Source organism: Dipodomys ordii, unplaced genomic scaffold, assembly GCF_000151885.1.
Source record: "Dipodomys ordii isolate 6190 unplaced genomic scaffold, Dord_2.0 Scaffold76, whole genome shotgun sequence".
NCBI classification, from domain to species: Eukaryota; Metazoa; Chordata; class Mammalia; order Rodentia; family Heteromyidae; genus Dipodomys; species Dipodomys ordii.
The window spans coordinates 9245905-9265222 of NW_012267292.1; the positions used below are offsets into that span (position 1 = coordinate 9245905).

General features: G+C 39.9%; 1 protein-coding gene across 1 annotated transcript in view; it reads left to right on the top strand.

Annotated features, from left to right (window-relative positions):
- Nucleotides 1-2221: 2221 nt before the first annotated feature.
- Nucleotides 2222-19318, top strand: part of Osbpl3 (oxysterol binding protein-like 3) — a 122146-nt gene continuing 105049 nt past the window's right edge. Inside the window, exon 1 of the mRNA XM_013024393.1 lies at nt 2222-2314. Coding sequence (XP_012879847.1) covers nt 2222-2314 — 93 coding nt within the window. The remainder of the gene's footprint in view (nt 2315-19318) is intronic.

Below are 19318 nucleotides of genomic sequence, written 5' to 3' on the forward strand. Positions count from 1 at the left end.
CCCAAAGTACCAACTTTGATAAATATTGGATTTGGCCTACTAAGAGCCTTGGCCTGAGTAAGTGAGATTGCCTAAGTGAGATTGCCAAGGTCAGGAGATAAAGATGACTCTTTTTATCAGTTGTCTCTAAGCTATGCTCTGGAGTACTGATTTGATACCCTTTCAGAACTCCTGTGATGCAACTTCATTGCCCAAGTTTCTCCCACCTTCTCATTTCACACACCTTTTTATCCCATTCCCTTATCAGAATGCAGTCTTAAAAAAAATAAAAACTGGCATGCATAAACAGAAATCCTTTGTTGGTATTTTTAATCTACAATGGATATATTGCCATAGCAGTGGTTGTGTAATAATACATATCTGTGCACACACATGTGCGCAGTCACAGACAGGCACGTAGGCACAGGAAGGCACACATGCACACAAATGACAAGTGGGTCAATTTGGGTTTCTGTCAGGCTGTTCTTTTTCCTTTCTCAAACAGCACCAGCCACTGAACAAACTATTAACATGTCTTTAAACTTCTCTTGGCAGTTTTTAACTTGTTTGTGCCTAATTCAGGTCCCCTTACTCATACAAGTAGAGCTAACTTTATGAAAATGCTTGAGTTGGTTTGCTTTTAGTTTTACTTATTGTTGGAGCTGACCTGAAGAGAATTAAGGAGATGGCATGGGTGATGAGGGTTATATGAGAGGAACATGGGAATTGACTTCAGTGACCTTAGTTTATTTTCTGAGATTTAGACACTTCTCTTCATTGTTTTTATTTTAACTCATGACTTGCTCATTTTTAAACAACTATCAGTGAAGACATAGGAGATTTGTGCATTAATAATTAACCACAAGTTTGATATCCTATCTGATATCCTAGCTGGTTTCCAGACAGTCATATAACATCCTTATTTTAAAATTAGGCTTCATAAGCACTCATAAAACTGGATAAATGTACTTTTTTATTGTTAACATACATGGGCAAGTTGTTTTAACACACTAAGTTGAACTTGGTGTGCTAGAGTCCTAACCTTCCAAAGCCCAAACCAAACATATCAGTTAATTCAGGGGCTGTGGATAAAGGTGATTCTGGGGCTTCTACTCTGTGAGGACTAGGAATTCTTCATCAGAATAAGGCTCCCTAGAGCTGCAGAGGTGGCAGGGATGTCCTTGTCTCTGCCCTGGACAGTGCCTTCCCACATCCCTGGGCACTTAGCCCTCTTTGGGGACTGGTACTGTGCTGCAGAAAGGAATGGACTATTACCTCCTAAAAGCTGGCTTACAATATTTTTCCTTCTGAGACTTTCTAGTGCAAGTTTTTATTTCTTCTAGGTCTCAGAGATGGGGCAAGAGCTGTTATTCCAATATATGGCTACTAGGGGCGTGCTAATTTCCAACTGTGGCTAAAGGGTTGGGCTAGTGCCTGGATTTTGCCTCTTGTGGGCTGTATGATTGGGCAAATAACCTACATTTTCAGAGGTTCAGTTGTCATCTCCATAAAACAAAAATAATACTCCTCATCAGTGTTGATTAAATGAGACAGGGCTTGTGGGATTCTTAATGTAGTGTGTAGTGTGTTTGGAAGTGAGGAATATGTACCCTATGGTCATTGCTTTAATCAGTACTATGCTAATAGCAGAAATTCTGCTTTCTCTGCACAGTTTTGGTTACATAATATTACAGATTTTCTTAAAGAAAATGTTTCCAAAAACTATTTGTAAAGCGAATCCCCTATCCTTGTCCAAAAAACAAAAAAACGAAAACAAACTGAGATGTGGGGGGGGGGTTGTTTTGTATGTGTCTGGATTCAAATTTCCAAATTAATCTTCTTAAACCTGTTGAAAAACCAAGGGCAAGGTGCTATACACCTATAATTCTAGCACTTGGGAGGCTGCGGCCAGTCTGGGCTACTTAAAGAATTCTAAATCCTCCTAGGTTACATAGTGAGACCCTGTGTCAAAAAGGAAAGCATAACATGTCTTCACAGTGCCTGAGGTAGCTAAGCATAATATGTAGTATGAAAAGGGGATTTGCATGGCTAATTAGAGATCCTTCTCTAATCCTTTTCCTGATTTTTTTTTCTTTAGGTTTTAGGTGTTTTCATCGGACCATCCAAAATGCATTTTCAACGTTCTGGGTAAGAGCTGTTAGAGGGGGACTTCATATACTCAGCCACGCTGCCTGCTGATGGCATTTTGACTGCATCAAGGCCACGTGACCCCCTGCCCAGGATGAGTGATGAAAAGAACCTTGGAGTGTCCCAAAAATTGGTCTCCCCTTCCAGGAGCACGAGCAGCTGCTCCTCCAAGCAGGGAAGCCGACAGGTAAAATTCAGCTTGTACAGTATTTAGATGTAAATCTAAACTACCAAGAATTTGCTGGCATTTGAGTTCCTATCTTTATATCAATTCTCTATATTTTAATAGTTTACCTCATGTGTCTACCAGGTTTGGCTCTTTGTATTATTTCATTTAGTCTTTTGCATCTGCCCTTTAATGTAGGTATTAATACACCCTATCCCCTAGAAGCAGACTCAAACAGACTAAGTTACTAACCCAAGGATACACAGCTACTGAGGAGCAGATAACAGATCAGAGCTCCATTTGTTTGGCTCTAGGGCCCATGCTTTCCTTATACCCTGCTAACCAAAATAAGACACTGCCATATTCCCAGTAATTATAATAATATAGACTCCCCCACTTGCTTTTCTTATCAAACCTTTTTTGTGATGCGTGTTTGCACGCACATATATGTGTATATGTATGTGCATGTGTTGGTACTCTAGCTTGAACTCAGGACCTGAGCATTGCTTTCTTAGTTTTTGTACTCAAGATTGGAGCTCTGCCACTTGAGCCACAGATCCACTTTTAGCCTTTTGGTGGTTAATTGGAATTAAAAGTATCATAGACTTTCCTGCCCAGTCTAGCTTTGAATTGTTATCTTCAGATCTCAGCCTCCTGAGTTAAAAAGGAGTTAGCCACTGACACTGGGCATATCAAACCTTTTATGACTGCTTATTGGTACTGAAGTCTCTCCTACTTTTATTTCTCTAATGGGTTGAGGGGAACAGAAAAGATGGTCCAAAGGAATTAATAGGAGGAAGAAAAAGTGAAACAAAGAACAGAATAATTAACTCCTAAATAACTGTCAGGTTATCATATGTTCCTTTTTGGTTTTCTTGCTAATCTGTTGGCAGGATTTGCTGGTGCTTGACCAATGGCAGGAAGTGCACATTAATCATTCAGATCCTTCCTTCTTTACTAGGTGGGGGAGGAGCCTTCCAAAAAGCCAGATTTATAGCCCAAGTGGTCTTTTCAGCACTTGCTGGTCTTGTTGGCATTGTCTTTACCCTGCAGGAAGTGCTGGCCTAAGAATTCACCCAGTGTGCTTGGTTCCAGATTTGGAAGCCACAATTAGGCAGCTTCCCACCTCAAGCTGTCCACATGGTTGTGACTCAGCAGCAGCATGGATCTGTGTTTGAACATGACCTGGGACAGGCCGCAGGGAGCTGGCCACCCACACATCTATGATTCTAGGCAAATTAGAGTTTGCTATGGCTTGACATGTCAGGGAGCCTCCAAGGTCTCCCTGAGAAGAAGCTGGTTTTTAAGAAGCATTCATTATTCCTTCCATCCTCCTTTGATCAGGACATGATCAAAAAAGTGGCCGGAGCTGGAGTCACCAACACTAGAGTTGTTTAGTGATAGGCTCAGGTTCTAGACTAAGAAAAGCTTCAAAGTGTTGTTTGAAATCTGTTTTTGTAGTATTTGTTTTGTTTGAGTTGTATTATAAAAGATAAGGGGATGTTCCCAGTGCATTAACTTCTTTCTCATTTGGAATAGTTAGTTGGTTAGTCATTCATTTATCAAATGATTATCTTTTAAGTTTTGTATTTTCCACTTCAATGATATGTTTATATAATATTGCTTTATAAATATAAATACTTGTCTTTTTCCTCTGTGGCAGAGAAGGTGGAGAAATTAATATGATTATTTCACTTTTAGCACAAGTTTGGATCTAAAGCATATCTTTAATTTTCAGGGGCCATTTTCTTAGCCCATCCACTGTTTCATCTGTATAAAAAGGAAATGTTTTGACTCTGGCGATCTGAGCTATTCATCTGCATCACACCTGTGGCAATTCATAGCCACACTGCTTGAGCTGGCAATGACTGCTTCCTCCCTCAGATCTGCAGCTGAGACTAGGTTCCTGTGGAGGCTCTCACTTGCCAGCAACTGGGGACACAGCCACACCTATGAGTTTTTGGTTGCTGAACAGAGTAGTGGTAACTTGTTTCCTACTGGAAAGTAAAAGCTCAGCACTTAAAACTTCAAGATTTCCAGACTTTACTTGAGGAATGTTGGATTATAACTGAGCACATCTGTGCAGCTACCTCTTTGTTTTTAAAGTACCATTTTAAGGTAGTTTTCAAGCTGCTCTGCTCTTTTCCTTTCCTCCATAGGGAGGTCATCTCATGTTAACTTGATCAGCATTCTCAGTGCTAGTTTTGCTCATGTGCATTGGAATTACTATTTAGGGCTTCATCTTCCATTGTGGTTTCCCATGATGCTTCTGTCTGCACTCATCCTCTCTGCAAATACCCATTTAGGGATGTGCCGCTCCTATCTCCCACCTCTGAGTCCAGTGTAAGTCTTAACATTTACAACTTGGGCTTCTCCTTCATCATGAGGCTGAACTATCTGAGCTCTACCACCAGGCCAGCAGACATTTAAGTCTAGGCCCATTTGAGAGGTTGTGTCTGCTTCCTCCTGCTTCTCAATAAGCAGATTTCAAAGCCCCCTTTTATTTTGATGTGAGCACCTTCCCTCTGTGCAACCTCTCACTTCCACAGTGAGCCTGGATTGAGTCCCAGGCTTTTCCATGGATACAGAGGGCCAGGTATAGTAAAGCACCGTTCTCCATAGTCCCTGTGTTGTACATCACATCTCTAGAACTGATTTTTCCTGAGCAAGTAGAATGGTGTACCTTTGGACAACATCTCCCCCTTTCTTCCCATCCTCAAGTTCTTGGATGCAACATTCTACTCTTTATGACTTCCACATACAAAACAGATCACATGCTATTTGTTTTTCTCTGCCTAATTTCAGTTACCATCATGTTCTCCATGTTTTCACAAATGTCAAGGTTTCATTCTGTTCTAAGACAAGTATATTCCTTTTCAAAGAAATTGAAGTGTGTGTATATACATGTACATTTGCATGTATGTTTGCATATGCTGTGTGTGTATGTGTGAGAAAATGGAGGATGCATGTATTATAGTTTGTATATATACTACATTTTCTTTGGACTTACTTAATTTTTTTTTTATCATGCAGACATGAAAAGAGCCTCTGGTGTTTGGATGGAGTAGGGGTGGCTTAAGTAAAGAGTAGCACCAAATGCCTGGATTCAAAACATCAACATGGCTGAAAGACTTGGTCTTATAAAAAAACATTTTCGCTTATATTCTTATTATCTCATACAGCCAGATGATGATATAGGTCTCTGTACTTTAGCCATACTGGATTTCCCTTAGTTCCTTAAACTAAATTTGCCCTTGTTTATTGAATTGAGATTGGCCTTCCATTTCAGAATTACTCATATAAAAATCTCAAGCAGCTATGCATTTATGGACATATAACTTCCCTATCCATGTATCTGTTAATAAAGCTTGCTTTCTTAGGAATAAAATGAGAACTAAATGAAATAGTACATATGAAGTGCCTAGGATGCCACACAGGAGGCATTCAGTATATGTGGATTAAGTTAATGAATGAATTCACCCACAGTTGTTAGGACAAGAGATTGCTATTCATAAAGTTCTGTAGATACACGAAATGGGCTAGGGGAAATCTAAGTGGGAGGGAGAATTGCTATTTTAAAACCTATATGAGTAAATGCAATTTCCTCTTGTCTTGTTTTTTCCCACCACCCCCTTACCTTTCTTGCCTAGAACATTTGAAAAGCAGCACATTTTAGAAGCTGGATGAATCTCAATAAAAATGAAGGAATCTGGCTTGTCTTTATTGATAGAGTTTGATAGTCCTAAGTTTCATTTCTTAAGCCACTTCTACTGAGAAGCTATTCCTAAAAAGTCAGTGAGCAGGGACAGAACAGCTGTACATACCATTACAAGAAGCCAAGTGAACACAAAGACTATAGGTTGTAAAGAAGATACATGCTTCATTCTTTTATGTGCTGTTAGCATTTGGCATGAAAGTCAGAAATGAGAAAATGAGTCTGCAAAAATAATTGAGCCCTGCTTCATTCATGATTGTAGGGGATTTGAAATTCTCCAAGTCTGTTGCTAGGTCAGTCCCCATGCAGTTACAGAGATCACTGTTGTTACCCTACTGGGCTAATCTAAGGTGGCATTTGAGCTCTCCCAAGGTCACTTGATAAGAGTTAATTTATGCAGGCTATTAGATTACTCTACACTCCAGAAAACACAGCCAGACTGGGCATAGTGCCAGAATCCATAGGACAGGTGAGTTCAACAGAGGAAGAATTTGCCAAGATTTGAATAGTGAATTAAAGCTATTTTTAGTTGTTTGAGTAGTGAAAAATGCTTAATCTCAAGCTAGGTATGGTGGTACCTGTCTATAATCATAGCACCCAGGAGGCTGAGGCAGGAGAATTATGAATTTGAGGCCAGTAGTCTAGACTATATATCCAGATGCTGTCTCAAAAAAATAATACAAAGAAAAAGGAAAATGCTTGTTCCATATATTTCTATTACCTTATCAGCTGCCTTTTAAAGGATTGTATTGAATCAGTGCCACAAACTACTTGAGGAGGAGTGACCTTAGAATTGTGCTGATTATATCACATTGTTCAGTGGCAGTGTATTAGTTTGCTTACTGTCAGTATAATGACTAAAGCTGAGTGATGTTTGAAGAAGAGGTTTATGTATTTGGTTTTGGAGGCTGGGAATCCTGTGAGTATGGTGCTGGCGTCTGCTTGTCTTCTTCTGGGACTTCCATGAAGTTCAACTCATGAAAGAAAGTGGAAGAGAAAAACAAGAAGACTTGATTACACCTACCTGTTCTTTGTGGTTATTCCTATGACCTATTGCCTAACACTCCCATAATGGCAGTGAGACTTTCATATCAGTTTGAAAGAGGACAGTCCATATTCAGAGAAGGACAGCAGCAAGACCTATGGGGCCAGATGGCCTGGGTCAGAATCTTAGGCTATTGATAAGCTGTTCATAAGCCTTAGGCAGGTTACCATAAGTCTTGGTGCCTTTTTTGCTTATATTGTCCACATTGACTTAATTAGAACTGCATCTAGAAAGAACTGTGGAAGTATGTGACAATCCATTTTCTAAACTAGGGAGGTCCTAAGAGTCGTGGACCTACCCCACCGGTGACTGCTTTCCCTACCTTATCCTTCCAACTTTGAGGCAGGTCGTGAACAGGGCGACGCTTGGCCTATGTCTAGATTGCACTGATAGAGTAAGAGTCAGCAAAGGACTCTGGGAGGTAAAAGCATCCAGTAGCACCTGTGTAGCTCCTAATGCCCTTTCATGCCATCCTTCTGGGTCTCAAATCAATCCATGAGGTCTGCATAGAGTTCCATGCTGTGGAAAGAAAATATAGCCTAGAGATATTAACTGCTGAGTTCAGAATCACACAGCTAATGAGTAGCAGGCATCAAGCCACTGTCTTTTTGGAGAACACTCCATTTGCTTAGATACTCCAAGATGTGTTCAAAATTTAATTCAAGTTCTGTGTGCCCTGAAGAAATGATTCTTTAAACAAACCTCCATCAGAAGCCTCTGAATGCTGAGAACAACACAGCCTGATATTCCCTGTTGGCCTGGAGCTTTCTCTGGTGATAAAAAATTAACTATGTTTCTGTCTTCATTTTTCAGGTTTTCATTACCTCCCCCTCTCCCTTCTTTAATTCCTATATTAGAGCTTGCACTCAGACCCTAGGTCTGTTTCTTAGGTTTTTTTCACTCACGGCTGGTATTCTACCACTTGAGCCATACCTACACTTCCAGCTTTTTGCTGATTAATTTTTGCTGTCCAGGTTGTCTTCAAATACTGTTCTCAGATATGAGCCTCTTGAGTAGCTAGGGTTGCAGGTATGAGGCACTGGCAACCAGCTTTTACTGTCTGGCTTTTTACCTCTCCTCGTTATTGCTGACCTTTTGGCCATTACATCCTGGAGATAAGAAGGGCTATGGAGTAAGACTTGGTATTCAATACATTTCCACACTGAGACAGTCTTGTAAACAAGCAAACTTGATATCCAGGAGGGTTGAAACATCAGCTAAAATGACATATTTGCGTCATCAGGGTATCTTTGTTCTTCTCCATGCCTGCAAATGGCAGATGGTCAGCTCCATTTTCCCACTCAGAAGAGCAGAAGAAACAGAACTCTTAATACACTTCAGGAGTTGTTGTACTGTCTTTACTGCTCTGCAGCTCTGGAATAACAAGCAGCAAATCTATTTGGGTACATTTAAAAAAACATTAGCTTGATAAAAGCCACATGAGATACCTTAAGAAAATAAAACATGGTGGGGAGAAGCCACAGTAGAAAACATAGGAAGACAAAACACTGGCCCAGATAGTCTGATTAAGAGCTTGACTTGCCAGTATGCAGCTCCAGAATATTCTCAAGAAGCTCAGATGTATATGTAGGCTGAACTGACTCAATAGTTATTTCTTGAGAAGGAGAGGTCCACTCAGTGTTTGGTGACAGCCCAGAAGTGACTGTGCAGGAAGAAGAGTAGAGGCAAAACCAAAGACTCGAATAAGCAGGTATCCCACTTAAATAGGCAGTCTGGCCTAACCATTTAGTCTAGCTGTTTACCTCTACACCTGTGCTCAAGCCCAGTTGAGTCATATTCTTGCCACATTTCTGTCTTCTGAATCAGGCTGAATCAGCCTGGGTAAAGGTAGATCCACATCCTAATCTGTGAATGCTACTTTATAGATAACTAAGAATCTTGAGATAGTACCCTGAAGTATCTCAGTGGGCCCTAAAATTACCAACAGGTATTTATTTAAAAAAATTCAGAGGACATTCACAAATAGTCATACCAAAGGAAGATACTAGTAGGGAAGGAACCCAAAGATGTGACTCCCCTTAACATTCAAAATACTATTTATCAAAACAAATTCCAGGAAATGGAAACATGGTTTGTTTATGTTATTGTTAGTCATGTTGTTGTGTATGCTTTTTCTTTTTTTGCTTTTTAGGCAGGACAATATGGGGGGGGTGGGGGGCCACAGAAAAGGAGAGAGGAAGGGTGAACAAATGCAATCATGGAATTCAGTATACACTAATTGGAAAATGAGCTATGCAACTTTTGGGAGTGGATGGGAGGGGTAAACTGGGGGAAGGCAGAGGAAGGAGTGACATTGTTCAAAAGAGAAATGTGTGCATTACCTTAATTATGAAATCATAGCCCCTCTACACACCTTAATAATAATAAAATTATATATTTGTCCCTTTTTTTTTGTCAGTCATGGGGCTTGAATTCTGGGCCTGGGCACTGTCCCTGAGCTCTTCAGCTCAAGGCAAGCGCTCTATCAACTTGAGCCACAGCACCACTTCCGGTTTTCTGGTGGTTAGATAAAAATGTCATGGACTTTCCTGCCTGGGCTGGCTTTGAACCATGATCCTTAGATCTCAGCCTCCTGAGTAGGATTATAGGCATGAGCCGCTGGTACCTGGTTAAAGTTATATATTTTTTAAAAAGCTAAACAAGACCTTGAGGTTCTAAGTTCAAGCCCAGTAATAGTGTGTGCACACAAAATGGAGTGGGGGAGAGCAGTGATGGAAAGGGTGAGTTTGATCAAGATATTGCATACCTACATAAGGAAATATTAGAATGAAACCCATTTATAGAGCTAATTCATTTTAATAAAAGTGTGGAAAAATTGTTGTAATCCAGAGGATGGAAACAAAGGAGAAGAGGCAGAGATTTCCTGGAATGATATGTCTGTAAGCCAAAGCATGCCATGAAATGCCAGTAACCATCAGAAACTGGAGAGTCAAAAGACTGAATCCTGTGTGGATTCTCAGAGGGAGTGTTGCCCTGCCAACACCTAGATTTGGGGGTTTTGGCTTTGAGAACTGTTAGAGAACAGACTTCCAATGTCATGAGCTAACTTCTTGAAGGTCATCCCTTGGCTTTATATCTTTGTATCTCTAGAGCAGGTGCTGAGTAGGAGATCTTTGAGTAGGGACTGCCCTCCTAATGAGAAGGTAGAGTGTAACCTGGGATGTACCATGCTTAGCACTCACATCATTCCTGCTCTGGGTAAGGTTCTACTGGTCCTAACATGTCACTAAGTTCTCCTTAGGAGAGCCAGCTGAACTATGAAAACAACCCACTGCTGATTTGGACCAAAGCTAAAGGACAGGTTCATGCTGCTGAACTTCTGCAACTTACATCTGTGGTGCTACACCTGCCTGCCTTATATAGTGAATGTGTATCTACTGTGATTGAAAATTTCAGTTTCACCCTGGAAAGGTTGTTTTGAGTTCATAGTGACAGAGAACATTATTACCAGCTTGCTCTGCCCCACAAGGGACTGAGATTTCCTGAGGAATCTAAATGCCCTGGGAATAAATGTAAGCATGTTTTATTGGAGTTGAGTGCAGATTTCTCCAGCACTTGGACATCAAAGGGCAGGGCCATGCAATGTGCCATGAATCTTTTAATTGAAAGGTAATAAAAACAAAATATTAAAATGGTGCTGAAAGGTAATAAGGAACCAAACTGTCCCTACCTCCTCACCCACTGGTTTACCTCATTCAGTCTGGATTGGAGAGTGTTCATCCTTCAGTGGAGTGCGTTATACTATACAGATTCCAGTTACTGACCTGCTTGCCACTGTGAACCTCTTACAGTGGAGTCACGAACAGGGCATTGAAGAAAGAAAACCCTCACAAAGCAAATCATTTCATTTAGATGCCCCATCTCTTAATAAGATGAAAAGAACTGGGTAGATGACCTCCACATTCTGTTTTAGACTTTGAGGTTCAAAATAAATGTATCGTGACTGAGGTAGGGAGGAGATGGGGAAGCCAATCGTTGTAGGAATCCTTGACGTGTGTGTGTGTGTGTGTGTGTGTGTGTGTGTGTGTGTGTGTGTGTTGGATGGGACGTGGGGGTGGGGGAGGGTGGTCAGAAGAGACTCTTGAGTCCCTTGACTGGGTAATGTTCTCCTGTCTCCTGTCATTGTTGTCTCCTTGTCAAAGGTAGGCTTGTTGAGTCTGGGGAGACAGTTACATGGGGGCCTGAAGGTTCTCCAATGAATCCTAGTGAGTGTCAGGTAAAAGGATCTGTGAGTGATCTCCATACTCATCCACAAATGGGTCCCACTGGTTAGTAGCTTATCTTGGACAAACTACTTTGGAACTCTGGTGATTTCATCTGTAAAGGGAGGATAATCAGTTATTTCTTTTGTCTTCTTTTTTTTCTCCTCTGATTTATTCCCCCTGTCACTGTTTCTGATTTCAGTATCCTTTGTTTTGAATATGTTTATCTGATTTGGGGATAGGAAGAGGAATCACAGAAACTGTGGGACAAAGGGGGAACCAATGCAACAGTTATATTCATTAGATACTATGTTGGAAATTAACTTTACAACCTGAGGCAGGGAGGGGAATGGGGGGGCAGGGGTAGAGGGAAAATGGGAGAGAAGGAGGGAGGGGATAACACTGTTCACAAAGAAATGTACTCATTACCGTAACTTATGTAACTGTAACCCCTCTGTATATCACCTTTACAATAAAGTAAAAATTTTGAAAAAAGGATAGTCAGACTCTCATTACACAACTACTGCTGGTACATAGGAAGTAGGTCTTGTTTTTATTACTAGTGTCACTCCCATGGTAATGACAGAAAACTCACCTTGGTGGGCTGCATAGGCAGAGCAGAATGGCCGTCATGGGTTTGAGGAGTGGTAGATCTCCAATGTTAGTAGTAGTTCCAGCTACTATGAAGCCTCTGTTCACAGCACAGGTTCATAGATTTTTAAGGAGCTTGATACTATTAGGAGACTATTTAGCAATATTAATAATTTCCAAATATATCTAAGAAACCTAAAAAATACCAAAGTAATTGCAGCCATAAATGCAGTGAGTCACCAACAGGGTAGAAATAGTCATTATATGTATGTAAAAGATTTTTTAACATTTTAATTATAAAGCCATTTGTGGTCAGTATATTTATGATAAGCATTTATTTGGAAACCCAAGATGGGAATGATCTCAGGTAGACTGGATTAGCTGTGTTTTGGTTGCTTTTTGATTTGCTTTTTTTTTTTTAAATAACTCTTTGTCTTTGACAACCACTGGCAATGAGTCATTTTCTTCCCCTTACCTCCTGAGCTTTCTCAAGCTTTATCCAAAAGTCTTTGGATCCATCTTTTTGGCCCATCTTTTCTTATTAGCTAAGCAATGGAACCAGTTGTTTTGTTCTGTGACTGGCCAGATACTAAGATGGGAAGCATTTGGGAACCTACTTTGCTTCTCACCCCTGGTGTGGGTTGATGAGCTACATCTCTGTGAGTGATGGGACTGGGCAGGGTGGGGAGTGGGGGACAGAACAGTGCCCATTCGCAGATGATGGCTGCTGCTCCTCTACATAGCTGTCAGAATCAGAATGGGTTCTCTTGCTCAGTCTCCTGTTTTCTTAAATCTTTTCACTTAAACCCTAAAATCGTGGATTGTGCATCAGATGACTACACTGAAGCTAATGCTGCTCTTTGGTACGATACTAGTTTCTGGTAAAAAATTTAGGTGGAATTTCAGAGCTCATTTATTGTCCTCCCTCCCTGTCTTGGAGTCCTCTACTCTGGTGATTCTTCTAGGTAGCCATCAGCCTCTGACAAAACACTCCAGTTTTGGGGAAATTTGCTTTTTCCCAGAGTAGCCATGTAATTTTTTGCCTTTTGCATAGTACTAGTTATCAGATAATCAGACAATCTATGCTATATACAGAGCTAGAATCAGAGATTTTATGGCTACTCTCCATTAGATTTCCCCTTAGATTCTGAGGCAGGTCCCAGCCTGGTCTTCTAGAATGTGCCTACTCTTAGCAGCAGCAGTCAAAATCCCAGCCCCTTTAGATCTCTGAACTGAAATGTTCATTGAGACAAAGTTCCAGGTCCCAATGTATGCACATAACAGTTTGTGAAGCACTAGATTTCTCCTCATACACCATTCCTCAGTGCCCTCCCTCCCCTAGTAGTATTTTCTTGTTTTTAATGCCATTGCTATCTAGACTCCTGATACTCAAAAAAAAAAAAATCTTAGGTAAGAGGGAAAAAATTGTTAAGGCAACAACTACAGTGACTGAAATCTTAAGTATAGAATTAGTCTGATCTGTAACAGTTATTCTGTTAATTGGAAACCTATTGATAAGTAATTATATATGTCCATAGTACAGCCATGACAGGAAATTCTGATGACCTTTCTTGACAGGCTTTATGAGATTACAAATGCCTTTGAAATTGTTAAAGACAGATAAAATTATGCTACGTGATTTAATGCTCCTTGTGATTTTTTTAAAAACTTGATAACCATACTAACTAAATAACCTATTCTTCAGTCATGCTTCGTAGAAGTGGCCATAACATTTCCCTTCCGATATGTCTCAGCTACAGGACAAATAAAGTCCAAATCATGTTCTATTTCTGATATCACTGCAAAGGGCAGTGACTGAGAATTCAGCATCTGAGAGGAGCCTAGAGATGCGCACTGTGCAGACAGCTGTGCTAGAGGGAAGTGCTTGCAATTCATGTACTCAGCAGTATGGAAATGAACTTGGCCAGCTCATGTGTATGAATAAATGCTTAGCTGCCTTTCTAACCACAAAGCAGCTTTCTATCTTTGGCACTTTTAGAAATTCAGTAAAACAGAATGAATTTAACACCAGATGACAGTGCCAGACTGTCTTTGGTGAAGCTCAAGCAACAGCTTTAAGAAGTTTCTTCCCTCAGCCTCTGTCCTATTTCTCCCTCTAGCTAACCTTCACGTTGACCTTTCAGCCTGATAGCCACAATATAAGACATTGGTCAGCTATGTTGGGCTAAGTCACAGGGTCTTGGTCTCTTCAGTGGCCCAAATCCATCAAATACTATGTCTCAGGATGTTCAGCTCAGTGCAGACTCTAAGTCCAGATTACCAGATATGTGGAGGTCTGCGGGAGCAACTTCCCCGGACCTGGTCCCTTTAATCAAGAGAAAGTACCATCTCTAATATTTCCTCCTGAGAACCAATTCACTCTAATTCAGTATACCTGATTGAATAATGTGCCTTGTGGACTCTGTTGGAGCTATTCTTAGACTCTTTCAGTAAGTATTTACTTAGGGTCCTTATTTCCTGGGGAGTAAGATTATAATAAAGGACTGGGGAAATAGCTCAAGTGGTAGCCTACTTGCCTAGCAAGCAGGAGGCTCTGGGTTCAATTGCCATAATAAAAAAGAATGTAGACAAGAAAGAGGAGGAGGAGATGGAGGAGGGAAGAAGGAAGACGTCACATGTTCCAGTTGTCAGACTAGGAGCTATAGGATTTGGTTTTTGGCTTTTTATCTTGCTTTGGTTCCATTCCTTCTTCTTGTGCCTTCTTTTCTCTCATTTGGAATGAAAATGTTTGGGCTTTTGTGTGTTGAAAGTATGCAAATAGATTTTTGTTTTTTAAGTAGAGTCTCCTAGCTGAGTCTCAGTAAAGACTGTGAACTTAGACTTTTGAGCACTGTTGGAAAGTTAAGGTTTTGGAGATACTTGGAGAAAGACTAAATGTATGCTGCATTAAGAGATGTCCATGGGCCTTTTAGGCCTAGGAGATAGATAGACTCATGTGTTGACTGTTTGGCCCCTGAGGATAGCACTATTATGGAGGTGGTTGAAACTTGGGAAGGTGGAACCCAGCTAGAGGGAGTAGGTCACTGAGGTCATGACTTTAAATGTAATACCTGGTCCCTACTCCTCCTTTGCTCTTTACTTCCTGTTTACCATGAGGTGAAAGAGCTCCTCTGTTACTTGCTACCACTGCCATGATCTTCTTCCCAAATACATAAAGCCAAGCAACTATGAGTTGAATCCTATGAAACTGAGCCAAAAGAAAATCTTCCTCCTGTAAATTGTGTATATGAGGCATTTTGTCCCAACAATGAGAAAAGTTACTGATATAGTCTTTGTAATAGTTTGATAAGAAAATACCAAAATACTGAGGGATACCAATTAAAAACAAAAAACAAAACTGTGTTAATTAAATGCTGTTACCTGGCAATACACAGCAAAAATAGTTTATATGAATATATATGACTAATAGGGTTTGGTTAGTAGAGAATTTGTCAAGGAAGGACGTAGAGATACAACCAAAAACTTGAAGAATTTACTAGGGTAGAAAAGATTAGGAGAAGATTCTGAGAAGCTGGAACATTATGAGTAAATCACAGAGATGAAAGTATGGCAATACTATGTCATATTTATTCTCATATTGCATGAAGGATGGAACACAGCAGAGCCTGCAGTGGTTGTTGTGGAAAACACCCATCCAACCTCAAAGAAGACTTGGAGACAAAAAGTGCTGCAGAAATGAGACTTTTAATGACTGTCCACCAAGACCTGGTGTCAGATGGGCAGGCATACCCTAAGGAGTTATAACAAGAAGTTCATTCACTAGTAGGCAAATCCCTCCCTTGTTCCTCAGTTGAGTACTATGGGGTGTACAATCTTCCCAGACCTAAGTGTCATTGCTTTTTATTGGGTAATTTTAATATATGCATCTTTTGGGTTGGTTAGATGGGAGTCTTGTCTTCACCCTGTTTTGTTCTCTTGTGGCATAAAAGCTTCTCTGGATATATGTATAGTTTCTCATTTCATAGTGGTCCATCCTTCCCTCCTGCTAGTTGACCCTGTTCTGGTGTCCTGTTTGTCTACTCTGTTTATCTAAGGAACTTTCAAGTACTTCTAAGTACTTTACAATCGTCATATCCGTAAGCTGTTAAGTCCTGATGTAAGCAACTTTTTACTCGGGATCAAATGTTTCTTGCCTTGAAAATGGGCCACCACTGACTTTTTGTTCTACAGTTGTTGACTTTAATACAAGTGTGAAATCAATGGGTGGTGCAGTGTTGGCTGAAAATGATGAGGTAGGGACATGGAAAACAGACAGGTTCAAAATTCAACCGGGTGAATTTACTTGAATAAAATTTTAGAGCCCTTGGAATTTTCAAAGTGATTTTACATATACTATGGCATGACCTAGTGATACACAGTGATACACAGAATCGGTGCCTGGTTTAGCTATAGTACTTAATTAACCATCCACTTAACCCCAAACTCCTTTATTTTGAGTAGTATTTTAATGGTCATTTAACTCTCCTCACATGAAATTCACTATTGATTTTTATACACATTTTTAAATTATATTTTTAATTATTTTTAGTAGTTGTATGAAAGAGTCACCAGTCAAGAAATCAGTTTATGAATATAATGCATCTTGATCAGTTATGCACACATATTTTAAGGATATCAACAGCATACTTTTCTGTAAAAGAAAGGAAATGTCAAAGAATGTGATTAATATTAAAATATATATTTCAAAATGTGAAAGCCCAGACATGATTATATCAGAAGATGTAAGGAAGTTGTATGTAAAATATGACGTGAGTATGAAAACAGTCTAGGTGTGTTGTGTTAACAAATCAGACAGCATGGCCTTCTGTGATGTGTTTGCCCAAAAAGGGTGATACTTTGTGAAGTCCCAGCAGAAAGTCTTCCCTTGATTTTTCAGTACTTGATTCCTAAGTATTCAGAGTATACAAAAACCATGAAAACATATATGAAAGAGAATCCATTTATACTTTCAAGTGATTTTATCTTTTATTTATTTTTTTTCTGTGCTGAAGATTGAAGCCAGCGCCTTGTGCATGCTAGGCAAGGTTCTCTATCAATGAGCTACACATGAACCCTTCATGATCAAATGATTTGAAGCAGATTTTTTTCCCCCACCATTGGTCCCAGAGTTGTATAGCCTTAGAAAGAATAGCCCAGGCCTCTGAGAACCAACAAGCTCAGATAGCTCTGCTGACCCTAGAATGGGGGCTGGGAAACTGGAGGGGAATATTTGGATATGTAACCCAGAAAAGGTATTGGCTTCAGTGCTTCTCTCCCAGCCAAGGAGCAGGAAGGCCTGTTCTTTCTTACTACAAATCTGACTTTTCTAGTGTGGCAACAGTTCCACAGTTCTGGTCCCAAGTAGAAAGTAAAATGAAGGAAACACAAGACATTTCATAGAGGAAAAAAACGTATGAACACTTTTTTGGCTTGTTTACATGAGGGCCCAATAAAGCTACTCTCATTCTCTGTACCCTAGATTGGCTCATTGGAAGGAATCTGTTAGGTGTTAGAAATTCAAGTGCAATCTTGTTCTAATATGAATCTTTTAAACCAATTTCAAATTTAATTCTCTTTTCATTTAGACTACAGCTATGATCTCATCCAATTCTGTAAAGTATGCATTAATAGCTAACCCCTCTTGGCATTTGTACTGAGCACAGTTGAAGGTATTGAGAAGATGGGCGTGATTGCTTAGTATTAGCTCTCTGCTAGTCACCTTCTGCTTGACAGTCTTAAGACAAACAAATCCAAAGGGCTTGATCCACTTACAATACTTTTCAGGGGATTTGGGGCCTTGGGTTTTTATTTAATGGCAACACTGTGCAAGAGCTGACTTTCATAAACAAGGATGTGTTGTCTAATTCGTAAATAGCCTTTTGATCCAATGACGCTGGATATACTTGATGTGCATGGTGCCAAGTTGTAATATTCTGAGAACATAAATCTATTTGCACCTTTGTCTCAGAACTAAGCTGAATCATTTGCCACTAGGTGCCTCCTACTCAATAGACATTAGGTTAAGATTGTGAAGACATCAGATGTAAACTAAACTCAAGAGGCTATTGTCCAGTAAGTATGAAAAGACTTCCTGTGTATTATCCTACATAGGGAGCATTGGAAAGTAAGGTGGAGAGCCACAGAGTTCCTGAAGGAGGGGAAAAGTTTAATTTGACAGCCTTAAAGACTCATTAACACTTAAGCAGGTAAATCACTTTTAATTCTTTGAGAAATTACTTTCTGAGCCAAAATATATTTGAGGATGTGTGTGTGTGTGTGTGTGTGTGTGTGTGTGTGTGTGTGTGTGTGTGTTTTCACATGAGAGGAACTATGGCTTTCTATCACTACATGCCTTCTCTAGTTACAGTCTAGGTGAAACTGACTAAATAATTGGTAATGAAGGAAATTCCATTTGATGTTGCTATTTTCAGGGGAGAAAATTCTCCAAAATAAAGTCTCTTCTTTTTTCAAAAATATATTTTATTGTAAAGATGCTGTACAGAGGGGTTACAGTTACATGAGTAAGGCAATGCGTATTAGCGCTCTGCTAGTCACCTTCTGCTTGACAGTCTTAAGACAAACAAATCCAAAGGGCTTGATCCACTTACAGTACTTTTCAGAGGATTTGGGGCCTTGGGTTTTCATTTAATAACAACACGGTGCAAAAGCTGACTTTTATAAACATGGATGTGTTGTCTGATTCGTAAATAGCCTTTTGATCCAATGATGCTGGATACACTTGATGTGCATGGTTTCTTGTCAAGCATTGTTACCCCCTCCTTTGTTGTTCTCCCACTTCTTTTTTTTTCTATTGAATAAATCCCTTTTCATAGCTCCAGATTATAAGATACCACTGAAGTGGTTTCAGAATTCTAGGTTGTATCTTCAACTCCATTCAGACTGAAAGGGAATGGGAGATAGAGCAGATAGATCTGTCAGGTCATTAGGAGAAAGAGTTCCAAGTGTTGATGTAGGAGACAGCTCTTGTTTCGAGAAGAGCATGTACTGAATTGAGGACAGCATGAAAATGAGCCATCAGGACTCCTTGCTTTCCATGTCTTCTCTGGTAGACCATACTATGTGTTTCCTAGGAACCAAGTCTAAATGTCTCTGAGGCCTGTGCCTGCCCTTACTGTCTATCTCCTGATGTCTGCTTCTGTCTGGAAGTTTGACATTTGACTCAAAGTAGGGAGTTAATATGAAGTCTTGGCCAAAAGAAAGGGCCGAAAACATAGCATTGGGGAGGGGAGTTAGGAAAATACTTGTCACTTGTTTATCTTTTTGATGCTTCAAGATTTCTACTATTTAAAACCTAGAATTTGAAGATAGTTATTAACTACATCATTATTTCAGTTGATTTATCACATTTGCTAATTTGTATCTAGCCTCATAATTTTAAACCAGTTCAAATTTTAAAAACCAGGTACACACACACACACACACACACACAC